General features: G+C 37.9%; 2 protein-coding genes across 2 annotated transcripts; one reads left to right on the top strand and one right to left on the bottom strand.

Annotated features, from left to right (window-relative positions):
• Positions 1-1,073: 1,073 nt before the first annotated feature.
• Positions 1,074-9,906, top strand: aip (aryl hydrocarbon receptor interacting protein). Its single transcript, XM_061916617.1, has 7 exons — positions 1,074-1,231; positions 3,567-3,749; positions 3,829-4,017; positions 6,537-6,713; positions 6,785-6,926; positions 8,412-8,641; positions 8,705-9,906. Exons 1-7 carry the CDS (start codon positions 1,133-1,135, stop codon positions 8,708-8,710), a joined length of 1,026 nt encoding a protein of 341 aa, XP_061772601.1. The 5' UTR covers positions 1,074-1,132; the 3' UTR covers positions 8,711-9,906.
• A 48-nt stretch (positions 9,907-9,954) lies between these two features.
• cdk2ap2 (cyclin dependent kinase 2 associated protein 2) lies at positions 9,955-22,726 on the bottom strand. The gene is made up of 5 exons (XM_061916625.1): positions 22,651-22,726; positions 16,825-16,980; positions 12,497-12,588; positions 12,287-12,407; positions 9,955-10,274 (listed from the first exon to the last, which is right to left on the bottom strand). Exons 2-5 carry the CDS (start codon positions 16,877-16,879, stop codon positions 10,207-10,209), a joined length of 336 nt encoding a protein of 111 aa, XP_061772609.1. The 5' UTR covers positions 16,880-16,980; positions 22,651-22,726; the 3' UTR covers positions 9,955-10,206.
• Positions 22,727-24,192: the final 1,466 nt, after the last annotated feature.

Genomic DNA, 24,192 nt, shown 5'->3' with positions numbered 1-24,192 from the left:
TGCACTATTGTGACTATATTGCCATTTTCTCCCTTAAAATATACATTTGTTCACGTAAAACAAGTGTATATATTCACATGTATATAATATTGCAGTGGTTCTCAAATGGGGGTACGTGTACCCCGAGGGGTACTTGAAGGTATGCCAAAGGGGTATGTGAGATTTTTTTAAAAATATTCTAAAAATAGCAACAATTAAAAAATCCTTTATAAAAAATGTGAATGTAAGTTCATAAACTGTGAAAAGAAATACAACAATTTATTTTTTGTGGACATGTTCCATAAATATTGATGTTAAAGATGTCTTTTTTTGTGAAGAAATGTTTAGAATGAAGTTGATGAATCCAGATGGATCTCTATTACAATCCCCAAAGAGGACACTTTAAGTTGATGATTACTTCTATGTGGAGATATCTTTATTTATAATTGAATCACTTGTTTATTTTTTAACAAGTTTTTAGTTATTTATATATCTTTGTTTCCAAATAGTTGAAGAAAGACCACTACAAATGAGCAATATTTTGCACTGTTATACAATTTAATAAATCAGAAAGTGATGACATAGTGCTGTATTTTACTTCTTTATCTCTTTTTTTCAACCAAAAATGCTTTGCTGTGATTAGTGGGTACTTGAATTAAATGTTGACAGGGGTTACATCACTGACAAAAGGTTGAGAACCACTGTTGTAGGGCTCTAATTACTAAATAATGCATATTTCAGTTTTACTATTAAAAAAAACAAAGATGTTTTTGACAGAAAAGCCATTAAGTTGATATAGATATTTATTGTAAGTGTTAAATAAAAAATAATAATACAATTTGACTTATTTTTAACATTTTAATAACTGAGACCCTTTATGGTCCCCGGGACCCCTAAAGGTAAAATAAATTTAAAAAAACATATATTTTGTTATGGTTTGAAAATGAAAAATATCAAAATGCCCCCGCCTGCTTTAACTGTCCGTGTGCGGCCCTCAGTGGAAAAAGTTTGGACACCCCTGCCCTAGGAGGAAAGAAGAGTGTAAGTACCACCGCCTGTCTGAGGAGGGCGCTGCTTGGCCAAAAGCGACACTAAGGACTCGGCTGACTTCGGCAATCATCGGAGTGTGTCGGCAGGACTCGGACAAGCAAGGATGGAGGAAGAAGCACGGCGGCTACTGGAAGAAGGAATCAGTAAGAAGTTGCTAAGCCCCGGCAAAGGACAACTCTCCAGCTTCCCCGATGGCACCAAGGTAGAATGAGTGTGTTTGTGCGTGATGGCTGTGATAATGTCGCTGGAAACACCACAAACGTGACGAAGACGGCTTAGCTAAAGCTAGCTTGTTGTATCTGCTGCCATATCTCCGCTAACATGACATTAGTTTGACGCTGAATGCATGACGCGTATGAAAGAAGCTGATTGTTGAGCGTGTTTAAGTTTAAAATGATGTAGTTTGTGTAAAAGTCATTTTTGTCCTCTGCTTTTTTTCATCTGACGGCAAGCTGGGGGCGGGACAGGATAGCATGTTTGTCGTTGCTGATTGGCTGCTTCCCAAGTTGGGGGCGTGACAGGATGGCGTGTGTTTATCGTTGCTGATTGGCTGCTTCACGACGTCACTCATGTTTCTAAGGCTGTCATAGGTCAGAATTGACCGGCGTCACTAAGCGTACGAAAAAAAAAACCGCAAGGCCTCTTAGTACAGATTTGATCTTTCCAAAGCACAATGGAGTCCTATCCTATATTTTCAAAGCGAAGTTTATAATAAATTAGACCTTATGTGATGATGTTTTTTTTTAATAATAGCACAATCATACTTGCCAACCCCCCCGGATTTTCCGGGAGACTCCCAAAATTCAGCGCCGCTCCCAAAAACCACTTGGGACACATTTTTGCTCGAATATCTCCCGAAATTCAGGCGGAGCTGGAGTCCACGGCCCCTCCAGCTCCATGTGGACCTGAGTGAGGACAGCCTGTTTTCATGTCTGCTTTCCCACAATATAAACAGCGTGTCTGCCCAATGACGTTATAACTGTAGAATGATCGAGGGCGAGTTCTTGGTTTCTTATGTGGGTTTATTGTTAGGCAGTTTCATTAACGTCCTCCCAGCGCGGCAACAACACACAACAACAGCAGTCACGTTTTCGTCTACCGTAAAGTAGTTTGTCTGCCGTAAACAGCAATGTTGTAACACTATTAAACAGGACAATACTGCCATCTACTGTACATGCATATGGTTAGAAAAATAGTGACGGGGAATAGAACAAGGATGGACAATTCAACCCTTAACTCAACAATGAGTAGATGAGTGTTATGTGTGTGTGTATATGTGTAAATAAATGAACACTGAAATTCAAGTATTTATTTTACTTGTATATATATATATATATATGAGTTCTTGGTTTCTTATGTGGGTTTATTGTTAGGCAGTTTCATTAACGTCCTCCCAGCGCGGCAACAACACACAACAACAGCAGTCACGTTTTCGTCTGCCGTAAACAGCAATGTTGTAACACTATTAAACAGGACAATACTGCCATCTACTGTACATGCATATGGTTAGAAAAATAGTGACGGGGAATAGAACAAGGATGGACAATTCAACCCTTAACTCAACAATGAGTAGATGAGTGTTATGTGTGTGTGTATATGTGTAAATAAATGAACACTGAAATTCAAGTATTTATTTTACTTGTGTGTATATATGTATATATATATATATATATATATATATATATATATATATATATATATATATGAAATATTTGACTTGGTGAATTGTAGCTTTAAATATACTCCTCCCCTCTTAACCACACCCCCACTCCCCCCACCTCCCAAAATCGGAGGTCTCAAGGTTGGCAAGTATGTATATTAAAAATTATTATTCCTAAGACTTGCCGAAAATGAGGACCAGGAGAAATATATATATATGTATATATTAAATGTAAAAGTTTTTAATTTAAATGTAACTTTCTCTTGATAATTATCCCCTCAGCTATCAAGGTAGAAAGAAATTGATCATGAATTAATTGATTAACGTGGACCCCGACTTAAACAAGTTGAAAAACGTATTAGTGGTCGATTGTAGGGAACACGTACTGTACTGTGCAATCTACTAATAAAAGTTTCAATCAATCAGTCAAAGGAAATCCTAAAACAAACATGGAAAACAATGTAAACACATTTTTAAAATCACATTAAACACTTGACAATAATCTCAAAATGAAGGTGCAACATAACAAATATGTAAGAAATGCATAAAAATGTGTAACAAAATAGTGCAAAGTGTGAAAACAGAGATTTTTTGCAGGTTTACTGCCAGGAAGTTACGGCTGTGTAACATTTATTCGGTCTGCTTATTTAATTATTTAAGTATGGAAATTCATTTGTTTTTCAGTGATTATTTAAATGTTGTTGGACCAAATTAGTATTATTATAAAGTAGCACAATTGTTATATTTTGTAAGAAGTAAACATCTATTCATTCTGCTGTTAAATACGATGAAGTTATTAGCAAAGCATGTTTGAACATTTCGACATTTTTCCCAAGCTGCTGACATTTTGTAATAAAAGTGTCCTCGTTCTCATTAGGTGGTGTTCCACTACCGCACCAGCCTGTGTGACGGCACAGTACTGGACGACTCCAAGTCCATGGGCTGCTGCAGCAAGCCCATGGAGCTCATCCTGGGCAAGAAGTTCAAACTGGCCGTGTGGGAGAGAGTGCTGGTCACCATGAGACAAGGAGAGATTGCAGAATTCACATGTGACACCAAAGTGAGGAAGCTCACCAAATGTGACGAGTAGTTTATTGTTGTTGTTGACAGCTGAGATGTTTTGTGTTGTCACACGTCAGCACACGGCTCTCTACCCGCTGGTGTCCCAGTCCCTGAGGAACATCAGCGTGGGGAAAGACCCCCTGGAAGGCCAGAGGCATTGCTGCGGCATCGCACAGATCCACTCCCACCACTCGCTGGGACACAAGGATCTGGACCAACTGCAGGCTACTCCGCAGCCTCTCATCTTCACCATTCACCTTCTGGAGGTGTGTGACTTGCTTATTTATTTATTTATTTGCTGGTCACTTCATGTCAAGTGCATAGCAGACAAATACATCAAAGTATGGCTTTACATTTCCTGACCAAAAAGGTTTAGGCGGAAGCTAAAAGCTTATCATGCCCACCCTTTCCACCTTCACTTTGTACACGTCAAATAGAAAACAAGAATTCCGTCTTGAGATAAAGAAACACAAGAAAGGACTCTAGAGCAGGGGTGTCAAACATAAAGGTTTTATCCGGCCCGCGGGATGAGTTTGTGAAGTATAAAAATGAGCCGAAATTTTTGAATGAAAAAACTGCTGTTCTAAATGTGTCCACTAGATGTCACAATAGCAATTATTTGTATCTTTCTAGATGTAAGAAAAAAAACAAGTTAGTGCACCAGTCGAGGTAAATGAGCAAACTACATAAATGACATCCTGTAATTTGATTTTTTTCATTGTTTTATCCTGATAGATTGAAAATTAGTTGACTGATGAACATTATCACATAATTTATTCAGAAAGTGTAAATCACGATGTGGAGAGGGGTCGTGGCCTGCAGTCCTGCAACAGGTGCGTAGATGGCCCACCTGGGCGTGCTTATCTAATCACATGTCCCTCTGTCAAAGGCAGCAGCCGGGGAGGAGGCGAAAAGACAATTGCTAAAAAGCTCAAAGACAATTTATTGCAAAATAGAACATTGTCGTAAAACTGGAAGAGCCTGGCATCTCGGTGATTGTTGATCCGAAAAACCCGGAAGCGCAAGTCTTCCACACACGACAAATAAAAATAGAATACTATTAGCCGCAACATGTAAGTGTAAAATAAACCCGACATTGTACATTTTCAGAATGTGCTTCTTCTATTTTTAAACAGAGAAAACAATCTGTATTTGTCTTTATTTTTAAGTTATCTGGCCGTGAGTTTACCAGTCCGGCCCACTTGGGAGAAGATATTTCTCTATGTGGCCCCCCATCTAAAATGAGTTTGACAGCCCTGCTCTGGAGTCTCAGCACTTGATTGATCACATGTGCTTTTGGTGTAACTGCGCCTCTTAACCACCAGATGGCAGCAGGTTTGTTGAGCATCAATGAGTTCAACTCCCATCAAAGGCTGAAATGCAATGAACATGGTTTAAAAATAAAGTATAGTCAAATACCACAATTACAGTGTTATGAAACGGTTGTAAAGGGGCAGAAAAAGATCTTTGGAGTGTGCACGCTTTATCTTATTCTAACAATGTTGAAATAAAAAACACAATGCCATTTTTATGTCAAAATCAAATCAAATGTAAGCTTAAACGCTAACCTTCAAACTGCACAAAGAAATAAGACAACATGCTTCCAGTAAGCCCCACACTGTCTTGTGTGTCTCCAAGAAGTGTACTTTCTATATTTACACTACTAACTCAACACCTGTGCAGCGTCATATGTCAAGTTGTGTAAAAGGTGGTTAGCATTAGCATAGCAATGGGAGCTACAGTGCGAACATGACAGTCAACAACATGCTTTTGATTGATTGAGACTTGTATTAGTAGTTTGCACAGGGTTATTTGACCACTAAATGCTAACACCCCAATAAGTTTTTCAACTTGTTTAAGTCGGGGTCCACCTTCATCAATTCATGCTAGTCTATGGCAGAGCTCCGGGTTACTTTTTAAGATGTGTAGCAAAGCCTGGCTGGATCATCTAGCCTAGGCCAAGTCAGACGAGGCACAATGGTGCGTTCACTTTGTACTGGCAAGTTGGGATTTTGAAGTTCCTAGTCAAGTGACGTCACAATGATGTCTGCTTCTATAACATCTACTATTATTAGCACTTCTGCTGACTGTCACAGTAAGTCAGCCATATGCAATGTTTATGTACACTAGTGCTTCCTCTCCATCCACCCCGTTTGAAGCTTGCATATTATTTTCACATCATGTGTTTACAATCAGACAAAAGCAAGTGTAAAGAAAGTTTTGGTGGCTGTGTGGCCGTCTTGATTTCTGACATAACTGGAACTGCTGATGTCATTCCCAGCTCTGACTTGCAGCATCTTGTCAATGAGGAAGTAGGTCACGCATCTACAAAAGTGACTGAGTACTTCTTACAAGGGTATCGATTACATTTGAATCCATACGAGTTGCAAATTGTTACTTCGAAACAGCGCCCGAAATGTTACCTAAAACATGTCAAATGTGCACATTAAGAAAGGACAAATACTTTGTTTCTTTCATGGATTTGTGTTACATTTAAGTAGAAGACTAGTCATTTGAATATTTCAATTGTATGAATGAAATAAGCAAGGCATTCAAAAGTGAGCAATACAGAACACAGAGAAAGCACCTACTTGACTTGTAATGTTTGGTGCTCCAAATTCCGGGTGTTCCTGAATGCATCCTTGCTGTGTTGTTGTGGTGGCATCAGAACCATCTCCACTTCTTACAAAAGTGCTGATTGACACATTTGATGCACTTGACTGCACACAACATTTGTCTGCATTTGAGATGAATGTTGATGGCTGAGCTCCAATTCTGTGTTCAGGTTCTTCCTCCAGGCTCCTTCCAACTGGACGTGTGGGCCATGACGGACGAGGAGAAGTTGGCCTTTGTGCCCCACATCCACGAGGAGGGCAACGCCCTCTTCAAACAAGGCCGAATAAAGGAGGCCACGGAGAAGTACTACAATGGCATCGCCTGCCTGAAGAATCTACAGATGAAGGTTGATGACGTCTTTGTCGCCCTGACTTGTACCTTGCCAGCATCGCCACACCTTTGTTTGCCCGTTTCCAGGAGCAACCAGGAGATGAAGCTTGGATCAAGCTGGACCACATGATCACACCTCTGCTCCTCAACTACTGCCAATGCCAGTTACTGCAGGGCCACTACTACGAAGTCATTGAACACTGCTCCTCACTCACCTTCAAATATGAAGGTAAGCCAGCGCCATCATGCTACCAAGCAGAGGTTGGAGTCCAAGGGCTGACTGTATACTGTCTAAAATAATAGCTGTTGCAAAACTGTCTTTTTACAACACACAGGATTAACGTCTACAATGGGGGTGTCCAAACTTTTTTACATGCAGGACACATTAGGGTAAAAAAAAATATATATATATATATTTGTATGTATATGTGTGTGTATATATATATATATATATATATATATATATATATATATATATATATATATATATATATATACGTATATATATATGTATATATACGTATATATATATGTATATATATATATATATATACATATATATTAGGGATGCACCGATTAATCGGTAACCGAATATATTCGGCCGAATATGGCAAAAAAAGCCACATTCGGCCTTCGGTGGAATGAGTTAAAAACAAGGCCGAATAGTGGCGTGTGACGCAATTATTTGAGGCGGTGACGCAATCAACCAACGTGCAGTGACGTTGGGATATGTTGTGTACCTGTATAAGTGTATGAGGTTACAAGCACACACTTATTGAGATTTACTTGAGCCTTCTGTTTACATTATTAGCATATCTACTGTGGCTAAGCAGACTTTTGCCAAAAGGACAATAATTCATTTGTTGTGGGTTTATCCACTTTAATGCACTTTATTTTTTTTTGGAATGCATTTTTTGTTTGAAGGCCTAATATAAATGAAAAACTTTGTGCTTTTTTTGAAAAGCAAAGGCTACTGGAATATTTAAAATATGTCAGTATTCAATAAAAAATTACTTTATTTGAAAAACATGTCTAAATATTTATTCTAGGCTATTTATGCAATATTAAAAAAAAGGTGAAAAACTGCATTCATTATTCGGCCTTCGGCCAAGCGTTTAAGTTTTATTCGGCTTCGGCCACAAATTTTCATTTCGGTGCATCCCTAATATATATATATATATATATATATATATATATACACATATTAGAGCTGTATGCATTCTCAAATTCTCTCGCTAACGGTCCCGAGTGTGACTCTGCTGATGTGCACAGCACCGCCGTGTCTCAAACCAGTGAGTATCCAATCTCAGGAGGTGTAAATGTCACGTTCAGCATTCAGCTGTCTATCAACTGTATGTGCCTGTTCACTAACAGTGCATACACATTGTTGATTTGGTACAGCATGGCAACATAAGCTAGCTGAATAGTGATTGGATACAAAGTGTCAAGTAAACACAGCAGCACTGACATGGAGAGGGTGTGAATACTTTGACATATTAAGGGAAAGTCCATTAAAATGATGATTTGTGGTTACGGACTTGTCCAGGGTGTACGCCGCCTTCCGCCCAATTGTAGCTGAGATAAGCACCAGCCCCCCCCCCCGCAACCCCAAAGGGAATAAGCGGTAGAAAATGGATGGATGGATGGATGTGTGGTTTTGTTAGGCCAGCAGAGAAGGTGTTTTCCATCACAAGATGATTGTCTTGTCCCGCAGACAACGTGAAGGCCTACTACAAGCGAGCCAAGGCCCACGCCGCTGTGTGGAACGAGACAGAAGCCCGGGCAGACTTTGGCAAAGTGTTGGAGCTGGACCCCTCCCTGGGACCCTCCGTGGCCAAGGAGCTGCGCGCCATGGAGGACCGTATCCGCAGCAAGGAGAAGGAGGAGAAGGGTCGCTACAAAGGCCTGTTCAACTACGACACGCGACCACCCACCGCCACCACGGTCTGTTGACACGCAGCCTCTTCTGTCTTCATCTGACTTAATGGACGTCTTGTCTTCTCTCAGGGCTGACACTCCACTGTGACACCACGCTGTCAGACTATTCTTCTATCCACACACTCACCTGCTCCACATCAAACTTTCCCACAGGTGGAACCGCTTTATTCCACTTGTAAAGAAGTGCCACACAGCTGCTAGAATCACAACCAAACACAAGAAAGATGTACTTTGTCCCCCTCATTAGTCACAGGAGCCAGCAGAAAGATGATTCTAGCCTGCTCTTATCTCACCAACAAGCCATTATTAAGTTGGACCTTTTAATCATGGGGGGTGCATGAGAAAGTAGTTACTAACTGATGCTGCTCATAGCAAACATCACAAGCATGAGTTCAGACCTGGGGGGTCCAAACTTTATCCAGCGGGGGCCACTTTGATAGGTTTTGTACGTTAAAGATGTCTACTAAGCCAGCTGATAGCTTTGTGTTACAGGTGACAGGAAATTAGTGGAAGTTAACTCGTGTGATTAATCACAAACAAATATTGCATAAATCATGCATATATACATTTTAATTTAGTATTTTATAATCTATTCAAACAATGACATTGAATTGGTGTCTAAATACTGAGGTCTTTTTTTTCATTAATTGTAATGTTTAAGGTAATTAAAGACATGCACCTGGGGATAGGCCCCTCCCACCTCCAAAGGCATGCACCTGGGGATAGGCCCCTCCCACCTCCAAAGACATGCACCTGGGGATAGGTTGATTGGCAACACATTAATGTGTGAATGTTGTCTATCTATGTTGGCCCTGCAATGAGGTGGCGACTTGTCCAGGGTGTACCCCGCCTTCCGCCAGCATGCAGCTGAGATAGGCTCCAGCACCCCCGCGACCCCAAAAGGTACAAACAGTAGAAAATGGATGGAAGGAAGTTAATTAAAATTATGCAGGTGAGTAATACTTGTGATTAATCATTTTTTTTTCTATTTGCACAAATAAAATGACTTTATTATTGTGATATGTTGCAAATACGGTTGTCAAAGGCCAATAAAAAATAACTGCGGGCCCCCAGTTGCACTTTGGCCCCCCCCGGTTGAGACAAGCTGCTGATCTCTCCCACAGGTCGCCCACAACTTAAAGCCGAGGCCCCCTGGTCTAAACTTTTCATGCTACTTTTACTTTGAGAGGTGATTTGTTTCTCCAGACTTTTGTGCATCTAAGTCAGCCTGCAATAGAAAAAGTACCACAAATAAATGTATTTATCCCGTCTTCAGCGTGTGTTTTACTGCCAAACTTGGGGAAGGAAAAAGGCTGCACTTTGTTTTTAATCATTTAATTAAGATATACATACGGAACTGCAAAAATGTGGTTTACAAAATTCCCGAGGTAAGAAAGTGACTTGAGACGTTGTGTGGGATGACGAGAGAATGTGTGGGAGGTCAAATCGGGGAGGAAAGGTTTGCTTTTCTTTCGAACATAAAAGGTATAAAAATCTGCTTGATTATGTCTTTTATGCACAGCGGTAGTTGAAAAGTCTGTACAAAAGTCAAGTTGGAAGAGAGAAGAGTGTTATGTGCGGGCGCTTCTTTCCGTCTCAGCGAGACATTCCCTGACCAGCGCACGGGCGTGGATTATTCCTGGAAGACATCAACCTGGGTTTGAACGCAGCGTAATGGCGGGGTCTCTTTCTAAATTGGCAACGGAGCATTCCGCCCGCGTGTGTGATTGTCATTTGCATGAGTTCATTATGGTGGTGTTCTCGTCAACAAGACATTAGTGGGAAATGACGGATGTGTGACTTACTTTCTGCTCACACAATCAAAGTCTTGTCCGTCCTCATCTGACTTCATATTTAGTCTACAGTGCATGTGGAAAGTACTCACATATTATGTTACAGCTTTAGTCCAAAAATGGAATACATTCATTTTTGTCCTTTGAAACATTTTTTTTTTAGAAATGTTTCAAATGTATTAAAAATAGACTAAGAAATCCCATTTACTTAAGTATTCACATCCTTTGCCAGGATATTAAAGTGAGTTCAGGTGCATCCTGTTTAGACGTCATCATCCTTCAGATCTTCTTACAGCTTAATAGAGTCTCTATTTTTTTTCTACATGCACCACAAAAACTGAAACTGGCCACTCAGTCAGCAGAATTTCACTGTTAATGTAAAAAGACTACCACTGTTTTTTGACAGCAACAAACCATCATCTTATCATCCCCACAAATTGACCGTAACGTTTGCGCTGGTTTTTACAACATATTACTAGAAACTGAAAAACGGGTTCCACTTTTATTTATTCTGACAACTGTTAAAAAAAATATGTGCTCCGGTTACCGTATTTCCTTGAATTACTGCCGGGTCAAACTGGTTTCGCCAAATAATTAGCATATGCCTAAAATTTCCACCGGGTCAAACTCGTCACGTGACGAGTGACACTTCACCTGTCATCATTTTCAAAATGATTTCCACCGGGTCAAACTCGTCACGTGACGAGTGACACTTCACCTGTCATCATTTTCAAAATGGAGGAGGCTGATTTCAATCATTTGAAATGGCATAAAGGGAAGAAGATTAAGAGCTATTCAGTAGGATTTAAGGTCCAATCTATTGAATATGCCAAAAAAGAACAGTGAGCAGCTATGTTTTATTAATATACCGTAGCTGCGTGTGTCAAATATGAGTCATTAAATGACTCCCGCCTCCTGGTGGTAGAGGGCGCTAGTGATCCTTCTTGCGACTACTCGGCTGCAGAAGAAGTGACAACAAGCAGCAAGAGTGAGCAGCGATCCTTTAGTTTTTTCCTCTCGCTTGCACTTTTAACATGGAGGATTACATATCTAAAATAAAACAGTTTTCTAAACTGGACTTTCAATGGAAGCAGGAGGTAATAAAGGAAGATCTCCATCGAGACAGAGAGACTTTTAAAACTGAAGAAAGATAAGGAAGACTTCTATAAACAAGTTATCGATGCTTTTGATCAGAAGGAGCTCATTTATAAGTAAAGGTAAGACCATAATAACGTATTTTTTATTAAATATGCTTTTCATGATGGTATACTTACATCACACTCAAATTTATAAGCGCAGGCCTAAATTTACCGCATGCCTTTGGTAAACGCCGGAGTGAGAAGAGGTTTTAAATTAATTAGCGCCCTGGCGGCAATTCAAGGAAATAAAAACTCGGGGGGAAAAAAATCGTCACTTTTGATGTGATGAGTTTGACCCGGCGGAAATCCTAGACGTGCCCTAATAAAAATAATATTTTGTGAAACGAGTTTGACCCAGCAGTAATTCTAGGCAGGTGCATACTATATACCTGGCGGCAATTCAAGGAAATACGCTAACTTCACCTTTATGTTTACTTTTTACACCAAAACACGTCCGTTCTCCCTTTTGGGTCTACACACGGTGTCTGCTTGTAAGTACTCTGTGTGTGTGCGCTGCCCAACATGCTCCTCTGCTTGTAAAACCAGCAATGTGTCCGTAAAAAAACCCAAAAACTAGCGGTATTTTTAGGACGCAGTAGAGTTTTCAATGGTTTAGTAGCGCAGTCATTGATTAGTGTATAGTAGAACCCGAGCTGTGACATAACATGTGAATACTTTCCCGATGCAGTGCATAATGTCAGTTCTTAGTGCGTGCGTACCTCTCTTTAGCCTCTCCATGGCACTTTTGCTGCCGGCGTATGTCGGGCGGATCTCCCGGCTCATCTCCTCAATGACGGACAGAAGCTCGCTGTAAGTGGAGCCTTGGCTGACTTTGACGGGCTGACAAGCGGAGGAGACAACATCTCATCATCACCCTTCTCTGACTGACACATGTTCCACCTCTGTGCCGCCAGCAGGAAAGTGCATACCTGAACAAAACCCATGGAAGGAGGACCGAAGTCGCTGAAAGCCGGCCTGAAGTTAGACGACGATGGGAGGGAAGGAGACGGCACCGAGGAGCCTGCAGAAACAAAACATTCTCATTGGTTCGATGCCTCATGGACAATAACATTATTTACACTTGGAAAAATAAAGTCATCATGTCCCGCCAGAGGATTATTACTGTAATAGGAGAACATGTTTCAATAAAGCAGCAATTTTGTCATCATTTGTCTTAGTATTACCAGGAAATAATGACAACATTTTCAGAGAAAATTCAATACGACAAGAAAGAAAAATATCATTACCGGAAATTAGGCAACGACAAGAAAAGTTACATTACTGCCAGAAAAGATGTTAATGACTAATGATCTATTGCTAACGATGGATTCTGATGCGTCATCTATGTTGCTGCTCCTCGATCTTAGCGCTGCTTTCGATACCGTCGATCATAATATATTAGAACGTATCAAAACACGAATTGGTATGTCAGACTTAGCCCTGTCTTGGTTTAACTCTTATCTTACTGATAGGATGCAGTGTGTCTCCCATAACAATGTGACCTCGGACTACGTTAAGGTAACGTGTGGAGTTCCCCAGGGTTCGGTCCTTGGCCCTGCACTCTTCAGCATCTACATGCTGCCGCTAGGTGACATCATACGCAAATACGGTATTAGCTTTCACTGTTATGCTGATGACACCCAACTCTACATGCCCCTAAAGCTGACCAACACGCCGGATTGTAGTCAGCTGGAGGCGTGTCTTAATGAAATTAAACAATGGATGTCCGCTAACTTTTTGCAACTCAACGCCAAAAAAACGGAAATGCTGATTATCGGTCCTGCTAGACACCGAACTCTATTTAATAATACAACTCTAACATTTGACAACCAAACAATTAAACAAGGCGACACGGTAAAGAATCTGGGTATTATCTTCGACCCAACTCTCTCCTTTGAGGCACACATTAAAAGCGTTACTAAAACGGCCTTCTTTCATCTCCGTAACATCGCTAAAATTCGCTCCATTCTGTCCACTAAAGACGCTGAGATCATTATCCATGCGTTTGTTACGTCTCGCCTCGACTACTGTAACGTATTATTTTCGGGTCTCCCCATGTCTAGCATTAAAAGATTACAGTTGGTACAAAATGCGGCTGCTAGACTTTTGACAAGAACAAGAAAGTTTGATCACATTACGCCTGTACTGGCTCACCTGCACTGGCTTCCTGTGCACTTAAGATGTGACTTTAAGGTTTTACTACTTACGTATAAAATACTACACGGTCTAGCTCCATCTTATCTTGCCGATTGTATTGTACCATATGTCTCGGCAAGAAATCTGCGTTCAAAGGACTCCGGCTTATTAGTGATTCCCAAAGCCCAAAAAAAGTCTGCGGGCTATAGAGCATTTTCCGTTCGGGCTCCAGTACTCTGGAATGCCCTCCCGGTAACAGTTCGCGATGCCACCTCAGTAGAAGCATTTAAGTCTCACCTTAAAACTCATTTGTATACTCTAGCCTTTAAATAGACTCCCTTTTTAGACCAGTTGATCTGCCGTTTCTTTTCTTTTTCTTCTATGTCCCCCCCTCCCTTGTGGAGGGGGTCCGGTCCGATCCGGTGGCCATGTACTGCTCGCCTGTGTATCGGCTGGGGACATCTCTGCGCTGCTGGTCCGCCTACGCTTGGGATGGTTTCCTGCTGGCTCCGCTGTGAACGGGACTCTCGCTGCTGTCTCTTGGATCCTCTTTGGACTGGACTCTCGCGACTGTGTTGTATCCATTGTGGATTGAACTTTCACAGTATCATGTTAGACCCGCTCGACATCCATTGCTTTCCTCCTCTCTAAGGTTCTCATAGTCATTATTGTCACCAATGTCCCACTGGGTGTGAGTTTTCCTTGCCCTTATGTGGGCCTACCGAGGATGTCGTGGTGGTTTGTGCAGCCCTTTGAGACACTAGTGATTTAGGGCTATATAAGTAAACATTGATTGATTGATTGATTGATAATGTAAAATTACAAAGGGAAAAATCATTTTCCAAGAAAAGAGGAGACGGCAGAGAAGATGCAAACACACTTATTGATTTGCCTCATGGACAAAAACATTAGGAGGGAACATTTTACAGTTGGACGAATAAAGTCACACTGAGTAGGACTTTACTTTTTGAAGTGGCCGCCATCCACCATCCTAGTCACTGCCGTTGTGTCCTTGGGCAAGACACATTACCCACCTGCTCCCAGTGCCACCCACGCTGCTTAAAATGGAACTTAGATATTGGCTTTCACTATGTAAAAGCACTTTGAGTCACTAGAGAAAAGCGCTATATAAATATCATTTAATTCACTTCTGTCCTGACAAAGGATTAATTCTGGAGTGGGAGAAAAAAGAAATCTGAATATCGTGAGGGAAAATCAGCAATTTTATAGGAATTTGTCGTAATATTACAAGAAATGTCAGAAAATGATAAGAATGTAATATATTACAAAAAAAAAAATCTATCCTTTCAATGTCATAACACAAATGTCATAATGTTACTGGAAAATATAAAATGGTATTAAAAGTTGAATTATTGCCATAAAAGATGTCCAATATGGAGAATATAACCCAAGTATTGACATGCTTTGCCAGGATATTAAAGTGAGTTCAGGTGCATCCTGTTTAGACATCATCATCATCATCATCATCATCATCCTTCAGATCTTCTTACAGCTTAATGAAGTCTCTTTTTTTTTTTTTTTTACATGCACCGCAAAAACTGAAACTGCCCACTCAGTCAGCAGAATTTCACTGTTAATGTAAAAAGACTAGCACTGTTTTTTGACAGCAACAAACCATCAGCTTATCATCCCCACAAATTGACCATAACGTTTGCGGTGGTTTTTACAACATATTACTAGGAACTGAAAAACGGGTTCCGCTTTTATTTATTCTGACAACTGTTAAAAAAAAACTGTGCTCCAGTTACCGTATTTCCTGGAATTGCCGCCGGGTATATAGTATGCACCTGCCTAGAATAAATGCCGGGTCAAACTCTTTTTGCCAAATAATTAGCATATGGCTAGAATTTCCACCGGGTCAAACGCGTCACGTCACGAGTGACACTTCACCTGTCATCATTTTCAAAATGGAGGAGGCTGATTTCAATCATTTGAAATCGCATAAAGGGAAGAAGATTAAGAGCTATTCAGTAGGATTTAAGGTCCAAGCTATTGAATATGCTAAAAAGAACAGTAAGCAGCTATGTTTTATTAATATACCGTAGCTGCGTGTGTCAAATAGGAGTCATTAAATGACTCCCGCCTCCTGGTGGTAGAGGGCGCTAGTGATCCTTCTTGCGACTACTCGGCTGCAGAAGAAGTGACAACAAGCAGCAAGAGTGTGTTTATTTTTTCCTCTCGCTTGCACTTTTAACATGGAGGATTACATATCTAAAATAAAACCGTTTTCTAAACTGGACTTTCGATCGAAGCAGGAGGTAATAAAGGAAGATCTCCATCGAGACAGAGAGACTTTTAAAACTGAAGAAAGATAAGGAAGACTTCTATAAACAAGTTATCGATGCTTTTGATCAGAAGGAGCTGCGCATGGACTTCATTTATAAGTAAAGGTAAGACCATATTAACGTTTTTTATTAAATGTGCTTTCCATGATGGCATCCTTACATCACACTCAAATTTATAAGCGCAGGCCTAAATTTACCGAATGCCTTTGGTAAGCGCCGGAGTGAGAAGAGGTTTTGAATTAATTAGTGCCCCCGGCGGCAATTCCAGGAAATACAGTATTTGTATTCTTCCAAAGAACACATCATATCAGGGAAGAAAACAAGTCATAAAGTCCTGAGAAACACTTCATTTACCAACAATGGTGAAGAAAAAAATGTGACAATTTTTCAATATATTAGGAGAAAAGTCAGAAAATGAGAAGAAAGTCGTAAGAAAATGCTTTTTGCCAGAAAGACAAATGTCATAATGCCAATATCGTCAGAAAGTGTAATATTTCAAAGGGAAATATAATTTTTCGGAGACGGCAGAGAAGACGCAAACACACTTATTGATGACCTCATTGACAACAACATGAGGGAACAGTTCAGACTTGGTCAAATAAAGTCATACTGTCCTGACAAAGGAGTATTACTGTAATAGGAGAACACTTTTCAATTGACCAAAAAGTTCCTACAAAAAGTCTGAAAATTTGTCCTATTATAAGCAGAAAAGATCAGACATTTACGAGAACAGTGTGGTCCTTTTCAGACAAAATGCACGATGAGAAAAAGATGATTAATGGTAATAGTTGATGAAAATGATGTTGAGAACAAACCAGGAGGCGTGTGGTTGGAGCCAGACGGCGCAGGAGCTATAGGTTTGTAACTCATGGCGATGTCCAGCGGCAGTTCCCCGTATGCGGCGCCACTTCCCTCGGGTCTGTCCAGCCGGTGTTGATACAGCTTTACTGCTGGTGATGAGCTCCTAGGAGCTGAGGAGACATCATCCTCAGTCACAAATACATCTGATGATTTCTTTTCAGACAACTTCCTCCAGGCATGAAGATGGCAGCAATTAGGACTTAAGTGGGAGTAGTTAAATCAGCATCATTGAGACTGAAGCCTCTTTTCTGGCTGGTTAGCAAAGTGCAGCCGATACCTCACGTCAGGGCTCACTTTGATAAAGAAGGTGAGAAATACTATTGAAATCAAGTCCTCTTCACCAACAACTACTTATTAAGTGCTTATTTATCCAATTATTTATTCACTCACATGCATTTGGAATTGTTTTTTGTAGACTAAAGTACAATCATTTGCTATAAAATGTTTTTTCTGTGTTTTGAGGTGTCTGGAATGGATGAATTGGATTATCTTTGGGGAAATGGCAGCAAAGGCCAAAGGACCACAGTATCAGTAAAAAAAAATATTTTATGTACAATTTATAAAAGATTAAGAGAAAAATGTAAATATTAACAGAAGAAACTAAATATTTTGAGGAAAAAAAAATCTTATGAGACAAATGTTTAATTGTTGGTGGGAAAAAAAGGATTATGAGAAATATGTTGTAAGAGCACAACATTGGGACCAGAATGATCAGTTCTTATCACAGTTTTGTATTTTTACTCATATTGAAATAATTTAACATTTTATTTTAAAAAATTTAAAAATAAAATATATATATACAGAACACACACATATACACATACATATATATACACATTAATATATATATATATATACATACATACATACGTATACATAAACACATACATATATATACACATACATACATATATATATATATATATATATATATATATACACATACTGTCAAGTGTTTTGGTGTTTTAGCTGTCCTTATCCCACACTTGAAAGGATGTGCCAATGCTGAATATAAATTCTGGATTTCACTCAAAAGACCAAACCGTCATTTTTTTCCCCTTTTATTTTCCTTTAGTTTGCAACAATTTCTTCAACCAATGAAACAGCTTCCTTTGACTTTTTAGCAGCCTTTAGGAGCTTTGGTAGCTTTTTGCAGTCTTTAGGAGCTTTTGGCAGTCTTAGTTTTTAGCTTTTAGCTTCTAGGTGAAAAACCTGTAAAGGACAAAACACCACAAGATTAACATGCTGTACAAAGTTAATCAAGTCTAATCCCATAATTTACAATTATAATTAGGTTATCAAACGCTTAACCATTAAACACATGCAAGAAAATTGACCAATATTTTCCCTTTAAGTTAAAACAGATTTAAAATAAATTGTCTCAACATAAATGCACCAACATACATATAAAATACATTCAACCCCAAAAACACAATAAATAAATGCAGCAGAAAACCCAATATGAAAATATATACATACCATACCGATTAACCACTTATTTTATATACATATTTAAAATACATATCCGATATAAATGTATGTATTTAGCAGTGAAAGACTCAGATCTTAAATGTTGTCTACTGGTATAAAAAAAGACATGTTTCCTATATATAAAAAGACATGTTTCCTATATATAAAAAGACATGTTTCCTATATATAAAAAAGACATGTTTAATATATATAAAAAAGACATGTTTAATATATATATAAAAAAGACATGTTTCCTATATATAAAAAGACATGTTTCCTATATATAAAAAAGACATGTTTAATATATATAAAAAAGACATGTTTAATATATATATAAAAAAGACATGTTTAATATATATATAAAAAAGACATGTTTAATATATATAAAAAAGACATGTTTAATATATATAAAAAAGACATGTTTAATATATATAAAAAAGACATGTTTAATATATATATAAAAAATACATGTTCAATATATATAAAAAAGACATGTTTCCTATATATAAAAAGACATGTTTCCTATATATAAAAAAGACATGTTTAATATATATAAAAAAGACATGTTTAATATATATATAAAAAAGACATGTTTCCTATATATAAAAAAGACATGTTTAATATATATAAAAAAGACATGTTTCCTATATATAAAAAAGACATGTTTAGTATATATAAAAAAGACATGTTTAATATATATAAAAAAGACATGTTTCCTGTATATAAAAAAGACATGTTTAATATATATAAAAAAGACATGTTTCCTATATATAAAAAAGACATGTTTAATATATATAAAAAGACATGTTTCCTATATATAAAAAAGACATGTTTAATATATATAAAAAAGACATGTTTAATATATATAAAAGACATGTTTCCTATATATAAAAAAGACATGTTTCCTATATATAAAAAAGACATGTTTAATATATATAAAAAAGACATGTTTAGTATATATAAAAAAGACATGTTTCCTATATATAAAAAAGACATGTTTAATATATATAAAAAAGACATGTTTAGTATATATAAAAAAGACATGTTTAATATATATAAAAAAGACATGTTTCCTATATATAAAAAAGACATGTTTAATATATATAAAAAAGACATGTTTCCTATATATAAAAAAGACATGTTTCCTATATATAAAAAAGACATGTTTCCTATTTATGCCCTCACTAACAGCCAATGATCCAGCACAGTTAAATCCAACACTTTAAACTGAATAATTTCACCTCCTGATAAAGCAAACTGTTTCAACATTTATTAGACCAAGTAAAGAATATGCTGTAACATTTCCTCACCATACAACATGTAACCAAACACGGTGAGTATTTAGCCTCCAGACGAGACACGCTACATACACACAACTCTCCCATCTAACCAGCTCAACAACAGGTGCGTCACACCCACAAAGGGGAATAAAGTGTAATCTTACTGGCTGTCCGTTCAGCTTTTGGATTTGGTACTTTTTTTTGGCACAACTGTAGTTTATTGTCAAAGATAGTGAACCTTCCTCCACTCTGCGCTGCGGTGGAGTTTTATGCAACACTTGATTAGACGCAGCTGTCTAATTATCCAGCTCGCCCACCAGCAGGTGAGACGTGAACAAGCTGTGCTCTGCCTGCACGTGAATGTGAATAGATCAGGTGATCATGTAAACAGACTAGCTGAACTAATGCCGGATTATCTATCATTTACCTGGGGTTGTCAAGGTGAATAGGTGGTGCGGATGTGCTTTACCATAAAATATAATTATTTTATTTTATTTTTTTAAACTGGGTTTGGCTGGTTGCCAAGTCGCCGCGGTTGCGAGCTCGCGCATCATATAGAAATATACATATATATATATATATATACATACATATATATACACACATATATACATACTTATATATACATACATATACATACACATACATATGTATATATACATACATATACATACTTATATATACATACATATATATGTACATACATACATAAACATACATATATATATTTATATATATATACACACACTTACATACATATATATATACACATACATATATATATATATATACACATACATATATATATATACACACATATATATATATACACACACTTACATACATATATATATACACATACATATATATACACATATATATATATAAATACATATATATGTATGTGTTTATATATATATATGTATGTATGTATCTATATACATACATACACATATGCATATATATATATATATATAAATGATAAATGGGTTGTACTTGTATAGCGCTTTTCTACCTTCAAGGTACTCAAAGCGCTTTGACACTACTTCCACATTTACCCATTCACACACTGATGGAGAGAGCTGCCATGCAAGGCGCTAACCAGCACCCATCAGGAGCAAGGGTGAAGTGTCTTGCTCAGGACACAACGGACGTGACGAGGTAGGTTCTAGGTGGGATTTGAACCAGTGACCCTCGGGTTGCGCACGGCCACTCTCCCACTGCGCCACGCCGTCCCTATATCTATATATCTATATCTATATATATCTATATCTATATCTATATCTATATCTATATATATATATATATATATATATATATATATATATGGTCCTGCGATGAGGTGGCGACTTGTCCAGCATCTTTGTTTTCTACTGGTCATCTGTCCATCTTTGTTTACTGTCAATTTAACATCTTGGTTTTCTACCTGTTAACTGTCAGTTTAGCCTCTTTGTTTTCTACCGGTCAACTGTCAGTTTAGCATCTTTGTTTAATACCGGTGAACTGTCAATTTAACATCTTGGTTTTCTACCTGTCAACTATCAGTTTAGCATCTTTGTTTTCTACCTGTCATCTGTCCATCTTTGTTTTCTACCTGTCAAATGTCAGTTTGGCATCTTTGTTTTCTACCTGTCAACTGTCAGTTTAGCATCTTTGTTTTCTACAGGTCAACTGTCATTTAGCATCTTTGTTTTCTAACTGTCAGTTTAGCAACTTTGTTTTCTACCGGTCAACTGTCAGTTTAGCATCTTTGTTTTCTACCGGTCAACTGTCAGTTTAGCATCTTTGTTTTCTACCTGTGAATTGTCAGTTTAGCATCTTTGTTTGCTACCCGGTCATCCGTCCATCTTTGTTTACTACCAGTGAACTGTCAATTTAACATCTTGGTTTTCTACCTGTCAACTATCAGTTTAGCATCTTTTTTTTCTACCTGTCATCTGTCCATCTTTGTTTGCTACCTGTAAAATGTCAGTTTAGCATCTTTGTTTTCTACCTGTCATCTGCCACTTTAGGATCTTTGTTTTCTACCAGTCAACTGTCAGTTTAGCATCTCTGTTTTCTACCTCTGAACTGTCCATCTTTGTTTTCTACCAGTCAACTGTCAGTTTAGCATCTTTGTTTTCTACCGGTCTACTGTCAGTTTAGCATCTTTGTTTTCTACCAGTCAACTGTCAGTTTAGCATCTTTGTTTTCTACCAGTCAACTGTCAACTTAGCATCTTTGTTTTCTACCAGTCAATTGTAAGTTTAGCATCTTGTTTTCTACCTGTCAACTGTCCATCTTTGTTTTCTATTGGTAAACTGTCAGTTTAGCATCTTTGTGTTCTACAGGTCACCTGTCAGTTAAGCATCTTTGTTTTCTACCGGTCAACTGTCAGTTTAGCATCTTTATTTCCTACCGGTCAACTGTCAGTTTAGCATCTTTGTTTTCTACGGGTCAACTGTCAGTTTAGCATCTTTGTTTTCTACCTATCAACTCAGTTTAGCATCTTTGTTTTCTACCTATCAACTAAGTTTAGCATCTTTGTTTTCTACCTATCAACTCAGTTTAGCATCTTTGTTTTCTACCTATCAACTCAGTTTAGGCTGCTCGCCGGCTCCTCATCACCACTTCAAGATGGCGGCCCAATTTCTCGCCCCTACTCATAAGATAGCTATGCATTTTAAGTGCAGACCACGTGACATTTGAGGAAATGACCGCCGGTTGATTGCCAAACGACGTCAGTGCCTTTTAAAGTGCAAGTTTTTGGTTTCGGCTGCCGTACGACGTGATGGATAAGTGATTCAGACACTTTGGAAAAGGCATTAGTGTGAAAATCACCGTTATTCGCACACCGAGGAGCGTTAGCTTAGCAGGAAGCTAGCATGCTAAATGTAGCTTAGCTTTCGCCGGTTAGCACAACAATGTGAGAACAGCGGCGCTGGCTCGGTTATACGAGGAAAAGACATATAGTTGACCACTGTAGTTCTGAACTAGCTTTATGACCATTGAAGGGTCGGGGAAATATCGCCATGTCGTGTTTCTGCGTACCTTTTATAAGCAGAGAGAATATCCTCTGAGGGACGCGAGTGCTCTTCTGTGGGGTGAAGACTGCGCGTGCGCAGAAGCTAATCAGCGGTTTATTGTAGAATGTCCCAAGCCTCACCATTGGTCGATCAGTTGACCAATGGCGAGGCTCTAAATTGGAAAAAAACGATGAATGGAGTGTACGAGGTTTACGGCAACAAATAACTTTTTTTTTAATTTCATTTTTATCCAGGACATAATCTCTGGTAGCAGTTAAGGGAGAATTAAAACGTACATTATTTATCGTGAAAAATCTTCAATTAAATGTAATTTGTCTCTTGAATTGTAAAAATTCCATAAGGCAGGGGTGTCCAAACTTTTTCCACGAAGGGCCGCACACGGAAAGTTTAAAACATGCGGGGCCATTTTGATATTTTTCATTTTCAAACCATAACAAAATATATGGATTTTTAAAAAATATTTTACCTTTAGGGGTCCCGGGGACCATAAAGGGTTTCAGTTATTAAAATGTTACTAAGTCAAATTTGTATTATTTTTTATTTAACGCCTACAGTAAATATCTATATCAACTTAAAAAAAAAAAGGTTTTATGGCTTTTCTGTCAAAAACATCTTTGTTTTTGTTTTTTAATAGTAAAACTGAAATATGCAGTATTTAGTAATTAGAGCCCTAAAAGATCAATAATGCAGGACACCATTGATTTTAATTCTTTATTATTTTTAAGTAATCACTGTGAAAAGATAAATAAAATACCGCTAAATATATTTGGGATCCAAAAGGTGCCCCACTCATTAAGTGATACATTTTTATTAGTTTTTTGTTTTTTTTACTTTCAACACTTAAGTTACGAGATCAACTTCAGATATATCTGTTGATTTTACGTTTTAACGATTAATTTTTTTGTTTTTTGCTCTTTTGTCAAAGAAAACTTTGTTTTTATATGGCAACTGCACAATATATGCAACATTTACCACATAAAACATTTTAAAGTTAAATATTTGAACAAATTGAAAATAATTCATTATAACATGGATTTTTTTGTCATAATTTTTTTTAGCAATGGCAACAACAACAAAAAATTGATATATTGAAACTTGTAATAAGAAGATTGCACAGTACAGTACATATTCTGTACAATTGACCACTAAATGGTAACACCCCAATAAGTTGTTAAACTTAAGTCGGGGTCCACGTTAATCAATTCATGGTAAAGATGTTTTTTACATAGTAAAATAAAGACAAATGAGAAAAAAAAGACAGCCTTCATGGCAGCTTTGTGTCAACATTGCAACTTTTTCTCGATAGATTTCACCTCATTCCAATATTTTTAATGTTGTTTTTTATTTTTGCAATAGCATTTCCAGAATGTGTGGGGGGCCGGTAAACAATTAGCTGCGGGCCGCATATGGCCCCTGGGCCGCACTTTGGACACACCTGCCATAAGGTGATGTTATATCCTCTTAACATGAATTGATTAACGTGGATCCCGACTTAAACAAGTTGAAAAACTTATTGAGGTGTTACCATTTAGTGGTCAATTGTACG

This window comes from Nerophis ophidion, linkage group LG01 (assembly GCF_033978795.1).
Source record: "Nerophis ophidion isolate RoL-2023_Sa linkage group LG01, RoL_Noph_v1.0, whole genome shotgun sequence".
NCBI classification, from domain to species: Eukaryota; Metazoa; Chordata; class Actinopteri; order Syngnathiformes; family Syngnathidae; genus Nerophis; species Nerophis ophidion.
Note: the sequence above shows the minus strand (reverse complement) of the source record. Positions and strands in the feature narration are given on the sequence as shown.

Coding starts and splice junctions, on each gene's coding strand:
- aip (XM_061916617.1), top strand. CDS start 1,133: ATGGAGGAAGAAGCACGGCGGCTACTGGAAGAAGGAATCAGTAAGAAG. Junction 1,232..3,566: donor GCTTCCCCGATGGCACCAAG/GTAGAATGAGTG, acceptor CGTTCTCATTAG/GTGGTGTTCCACTACCGCAC. Junction 6,927..8,411: donor ACTCACCTTCAAATATGAAG/GTAAGCCAGCGC, acceptor CTTGTCCCGCAG/ACAACGTGAAGGCCTACTAC.
- cdk2ap2 (XM_061916625.1), bottom strand. CDS start 16,879: ATGAGTTACAAACCTATAGCTCCTGCGCCGTCTGGCTCCAACCACACG. Junction 12,408..12,496: donor CTTCCATGGGTTTTGTTCAG/GTATGCACTTTC, acceptor TCCGCTTGTCAG/CCCGTCAAAGTCAGCCAAGG. Junction 10,275..12,286: donor CATGGAGAGGCTAAAGAGAG/GTACGCACGCAC, acceptor GATGTCTTCCAG/GAATAATCCACGCCCGTGCG.